This window comes from Nyctereutes procyonoides, unplaced genomic scaffold, assembly GCF_905146905.1.
Source record: "Nyctereutes procyonoides isolate TBG_1078 unplaced genomic scaffold, NYPRO_anot_genome, whole genome shotgun sequence".
In the NCBI taxonomy this organism is placed as follows: Eukaryota; Metazoa; Chordata; class Mammalia; order Carnivora; family Canidae; genus Nyctereutes; species Nyctereutes procyonoides.
The window spans coordinates 7,005,649-7,011,700 of record NW_026575146.1 but is presented as its reverse complement, the minus strand read 5'-3'; the positions used below and the strand labels follow the sequence as shown (position 1 = coordinate 7,011,700).

At 40.5% G+C, this 6,052-nt stretch overlaps 1 protein-coding gene across 1 annotated transcript in view; it reads right to left on the bottom strand.

Annotated features, from left to right (window-relative positions):
* Positions 1-582: 582 nt before the first annotated feature.
* Positions 583-6,052, bottom strand: part of PPP1R14C (protein phosphatase 1 regulatory inhibitor subunit 14C) — an 86,675-nt gene continuing 81,205 nt past the window's right edge. Inside the window, exon 4 of the mRNA XM_055310938.1 lies at positions 583-2,168. Coding sequence (XP_055166913.1) covers positions 2,094-2,168 — 75 coding nt within the window. The 3' untranslated portion in view covers positions 583-2,093. The remainder of the gene's footprint in view (positions 2,169-6,052) is intronic.

The window sequence follows — 6,052 nt, the reverse complement described above, 5'->3', positions numbered from 1 at the left end:
AGGAAGAAGAGCCTGGTGAATGAGGGCATGTTGGGGGCAGAGATGAGGAGCCAAGGAGGAGATCCTGTTCAGAAGGAGTCAGGTGATGCCAGGCCTTGGGGAGGGAAGGAAGAGTATGTATTATGTGGCAGGATCAAAGGGCCTCTTGCTTCATCAGCTCATAACTTGGGCTGGTCAGCCCTAGTAGAAATCCTGCAAATTCAGTATTTTTCTGTGTTTATAGGATGCACAGCATTCCAACAATAACTGGAATAGCTGGTTAATTTGAAATTTTCTTGAGAATTTTTATCAGATGGGTAAAAGGGGGTTCTAATTAAACGCAAAGCACATGGCCTGAGAGAGGGTTGAAATAGAAGCCAGGCAGGACCAAACACACAGAGCTCCTCCTCCGTTTCCTTTCCAACCCAGGAATGTTGCTTTCAGCAACCTTGCTTTCATCAGGAGAGAACCAGGGTCAAATGCCTGAAAATACCTGGAAAGCGAAAAGCTAGGTATATGTGCTTGGTACCCCTGTCTGCAGAACATCTCACACAGAAAAATTATCATTTGAACAGGTTTTGCAATGCAAGTGTATAAGCAGAGTCGTAAGCAGCTCCATTTATTTCAGTAAATAGCTTGTAAATAAATCATTGGTAAACATTACAAAATTAAATACATTTTCAAAAGCTTGCCAGTATACATAAAATTCACAAACATAGTTCTTTTAAAAAATAAAATATGTTCAGAGCACCCTTGATATAAAATGTCTGACTCCTGTCCTCTGACAGGGCCCCCTAGAGACATCTTACAGTAGATGGGGTTACTGTGGGGGAGGCGGTGGAGGCCTCCTTGGGGAAGGGAAGAGTTTCTCCTCTGACCTTTTACCCAGCCCACATCGTCTGACGTTTGATCCTTCTCCAAGGAGCTGATCTATAACCAGGAGGCACAGGGCAGGCGCCCCACACCTCGCTCCAAGCAAGGAGACTGGGGTGCATCATTAGGGCCAAGAGCCAGAAGCCTCAGGACATGCCATTGAGAGGAGCCAGAAATGCAATTTCCACCATCCTTCCAAACCAGCGGATGCTCTTGCATCAACTTTCTTGAAGGAAGGTGAGGCTTTCTCACCTCCACATCATTCAACCCTCAGCTCACTCGCACTGCTCTAATGCTGCCCAGGCACAGAAATGACCAGATCGACTTCTAAGGAGGAAGATACTTAATTTGCTAGCTTCCACATGACCTGCTTTCGTGGAGAGAGAGTAATACACAGTATTTGGTTGAAAGCAGAGAATTCATTGCTACACAGTGCTTCCTTTCCCCATTGCAAAACACCACTCAGCATGGGCTTTTCTTGAGAAATCTGAATAGTTCTTCAAATTAAGGATTCATAAAACCTTAAAATACCACAAACGAGGCAATAAGTACATGACCTGGCAAAGCATCCCAATTAATGAAATAATATAAAGTCCATGAATTAAGCCCTTGACCAACTCAACTCCATGTGGTGTAGCTCATTAAAATAACAGATACACTGACTTCTTTCACTTTGGTGCATAAAGTGAATGCTGACGGTCAGCAGCATTCACATGAAGAATATCCAGTGGCCTCTTGAAAATACATGTGCTGTGACCTTCAATTAAAGGACAACCACAAGTTTATTCCATCAATGTGAAATAAAACTCACGTCTACAGTTCAACTTAGTCATGTGTGGATATATACAAGTACGAGAAATTCGGCATCTGAGACAGTTGTACAATTTAAGAAAAAGATTACCAAACTCGTAAGAAAACCACCATCCCTGTATAGTTAGGTCCTAAACCTTTGATTTTACAAAGAAAATGTTGCCTGGCCCAGCCCATTCTTGCATGTCTGCCTGGTTCAAAACCCCTGGTTGGGCTGAAACCAGAGTCATGATGTTCTTGCTATTAAAATAATACACTAATATAACCTTTCAAAACAAAAAAGGAACACTCTTGAATAAATGTCTAATAGACACCCCCCTCCCCCAAAAAAAGTTTCTCATAAGGGCAACTATGCTTTAATAAATGTCTTCATGAAGCCCAAATCCCAGGACCCATCTTCGTCTCTGGGAGAGTTCCACCCTGTGTTACAATTATCCCGTCTTCTTCTGCGGAGGGTTCAGTTTCCTCATGCCTCTTATCCGAGAGAGCAGCTCCTGGATAAATTCCTAAAAGAGATCAGAAGAAGTTAATATGACAAGCTCACTCTACTAAAATTGGGAATTAAAATATGCTTGAGGTCACTAAGGTCAGTGGTAGTTAATGTGAATTGATGAGTTTGGATGGAGGTATCAATCCCAGCTGCCTTGATAGAGGACTTTTTTTTTTTGAAGATTTTATTTATTTATTCACAAGAGACAGAGAGAGAGAGAGAGAGAGGCAGGGACAAAGGCAGAGGGAGACCTGAGCCAAAGGCAGACACTCAACCACTGAGCCACCCAGGTGTCCCAATAGAGGACATTTTTAAACAAATGAAGTGTGCTTAAACCTCACATCACGATCAATGCCTCACCCTGCTCTCTTCACTCACTGACCTTATCTATATGGACTTTGAAGGCACATGTGGTTCAGATCAGCCTTCTCAACCTTTAATAAACCTTTAATGTGAGCATACAAATCACCCAGGGAGCTTGTAGATCCTGATTTAGTAGGCTAGGTTGGGGCCGGAAATTCTGCATTTCTAACTGGCTGGCTGTGCCTATGTTAGTCTCTGGACCATACCTGGAACATCAGGGCTTGACCAGTGGTTCACAAATGTAAGTCCTCATTAGAATCACCAGGGGTACTTATTAAACCACAGAGTGCTGGGCCCCCAAATTTCTGATTCAGTAGTCCTGGGGCGGGGCCTGAGAATGTGCATCTCTAACACGTTCCCAAGTGACACCTGCTGTTGATTCCAGGATCATACTGAGACCACTGATCTAGATCTTAAAAGAATCTTTTGACTTTTTCTGACTACAAATCAGTTTTTTTTTAAAAGCCAAACACATTTTACATTTACAATTCAGTACATTCAAACGCACATTTGAAATAAAAATCTCAAGAACGAATACTTAATATTTATAATACATCCTATATTTTCTCTTTTAAGCTAATTTCATTTAAAGGGTAATGCTGAGGGAGATCCACTAAAATGATTTCATGTCCTAGTCATAGATGAACACCCAATGCCTAAAGAACAGTCTAGAATGGTTCCTACTTTATACCATCAGGAATCTTTCACTGCTGCCTTCTGTTTAAAATGATTTGGCTACCTAAAAAGTCATATTTATTAGATAATAATTACTTTGTCTTCCTATTTTATATTTGTCACAGACAAAGAAGACAGCCAGACTTTCTGATCAGCAAGTTGCAGTTGGTGAATGACAGGACTGGGTACATCAGGAATTTATAGAGAACAAAAATGCTATGAAATATTCCTTTCCATTTGGCCTACTGAAAAACCACTCTCAAGCCCCCCTCCCAATCACAACCCTTAGTACAAGCTCCCAGGCCAAGTGATCCCAGAAACTACTCTCCAGCTCAAAAACACAATAAGCTTAACATTTAGTATGTTGTTAGCCACACAAATTTCTTTTTTTTTATAATTTTTTATGATTATAAATTAATATGTGCTTTTTCTAAACAACTTAAGAAAATATAAGCCAGCAACAATTACTCCTTAGAATGAACCACTAATGTATTTTCTCCTATGAAAATGGTTTTTACCTAATTAAGATCACACCATATAAATAAGTTCTTTTCTTCAATTTAGCATTATGTAAGAAGCTTTCTCCCACAACATTAAATAGCCTTCTAAAAATTAACTTCAATGGTTATATGATCCTTTATTACATAGATGTTCTACAATCTGCTTACTAGAATACGTAGTTGGTTCCTGACTTTTTCAGAATTATAAACAATGCCACAAGAAACATCCCTGTGCATTAATCTGCAGTTTAGGGATGCCTGAGCGGCTCAGTGGTTAAGTGCCTGCCTTCAGCCCAGGGCATGATCCTGGAGTCCTGAGATCGAGTCCTGCATCCGGCTCCCTGTAGGGAGCCTGCTTCTCCCTCTGCCTGTGTCTCTGCCTCTCTCTCTCTGTGTCTCTCATGAATAAATAAAATATTTTTTTAAAAATCTGCAGTTTAGATTATTCTCTTTGTAGAGCTTATCCAGAGACCGAGAACATTTTCATCACCATCATTTCTGACCTTGGGCAGAATGGAACACATGAAATAAAAGGAGGCTCTATTTTAACTTCCTGAACACTATTTTATCTAATTTAAAGAATTTTCTAGGATAAAATAATGCCAAATTTTCATACTTATATTCAATTTGCATTTGTAAATTTAACACATTTCCTATTTCTCCTCTTGCTATATGGTTTCGACAATATAATGTGAAACATACAGTTTCAGTTTCATTGTTTTGGGAATCTACTACTCAAATGACTCCTGTAGGAAGTTCCAGCATTTCAGTGTAGATCTCCTTTTTTTTTTTTTTCAAGCAAAGGCCAGAATCACAAATCCTTTCGCTTATCTTGTTGATAAGTAGCAATTCTTCTGCACTACTCCTATAACATATTTTTCAAAAAGATCATTATAAAGACCAAATATTAGAAGGAATAATATACCCTAAACTACAGACTTTTCTCCTTCAAGACAAAAGTAATTTGGTAATTTAAATAAAATACAAATTATCTCAAAGAACCAATCATAATGTACATTCATGTCAGTGATTAAAAACATCAATAAATAACTTGTATTTATATTTAACATCAATGAAACTCTAAAATTTTATATTAACTAATTTTATGTCTACACATTAATATACTGTATTTTACATATTTCTAAATGTTCATTAAATTTGCATAATGAGGTACTCCACTAAGTTAAAAAAAATAGCAAGACCAATACTTATTCCCCATATAGAAACTTGCACAGAAGGATTTTAATGAGTACAGATGATCCTCAAAGAAGATCCAAGAATCTTTAATCAAAAATATTTTGAGGGGCGCCTGGGTGCCTCACTTGGTTAAGTGTCTGCCTTCAGCTCAAGTCATGATCCCAGGGTCCTGGGATTGAGCCCCACAATGGGCTCCCTGCTCAGCGAGGGGCCTCCTTTTCCCTCTGCCTCTGCTGCTCCCCCAATTTGTGCACTCTCTCTCTCTCTCTCTCTCCCTGGTGCTTTCTCTCAAATAAATAAAATCATTTTTAAAAAAATACTTTGATAGCTTTGTTCATATTACTCAAAAATTCTCTAGGTAACTAACAATATACCTCATTTACTTCCAAAACAGATCACTTAGACTTGGGTTGTGGACACTAATCAAGTCACAGAAAGGCTGCCCCTTTGAGGAAATGACACCTGATGTGAGATGTGAATTAACAAAGAGAGGGCAGCCTGGAGAAAGTTGAGGGTCTGGGTCACAGAACACATGCAAAGGCCCTGCAGAGAAACAAGCAAGGAAGTGGGTGTTCCTGGCACAGAAAGGCCAAGTCAAGTGGGGCAGGAGCCATGCTGGGGATGCTAGGGTCAGCTTGCCAGGGCCTCGCTGCCCACAATACAGTGCTGAGAGAGTATTCTTGATGCAATGGACAGCTTTTAAGTAGGGAAGCAACATCGTCTGATTTTGGCTTTTAAAAGCCCTCTGTGGGGATCCCTGGGTAGCTCAGAGGCTTAGTGCCTGCCTTTGGCCCAGAGTGTGATCCTGGAGACCCGGGATCGAGTCCCACATCGGGCTCCCTGCATGGAGCCTGCTCCTCCCTCTGCCTGTGTCTCTGCGCCTCTCTCTCTCTCTCTTCCTCTCTCTTTGTGTGTCTCTCATGAATAAATAAATAAAAATTTTTTAAAAAATAAAATAAAAGCCCTCTGTGGGGCAGCCCGGGTGGCTCAGCAGTTTAGAGCTGCCTTCAGCCCAGGGCATGATCCTGGAGACCTGGGATCGAGTCCCACATCGGGCTCCCTGAATGGAGCCTGCTTCTGCCTCTGCCTGTGTCTCTGCCTCTCTCTCTCTCTCTCTCTCTCTCTCTCTCTCTCGAATAAATAAAAATCTTTAAAAAAAAATAAA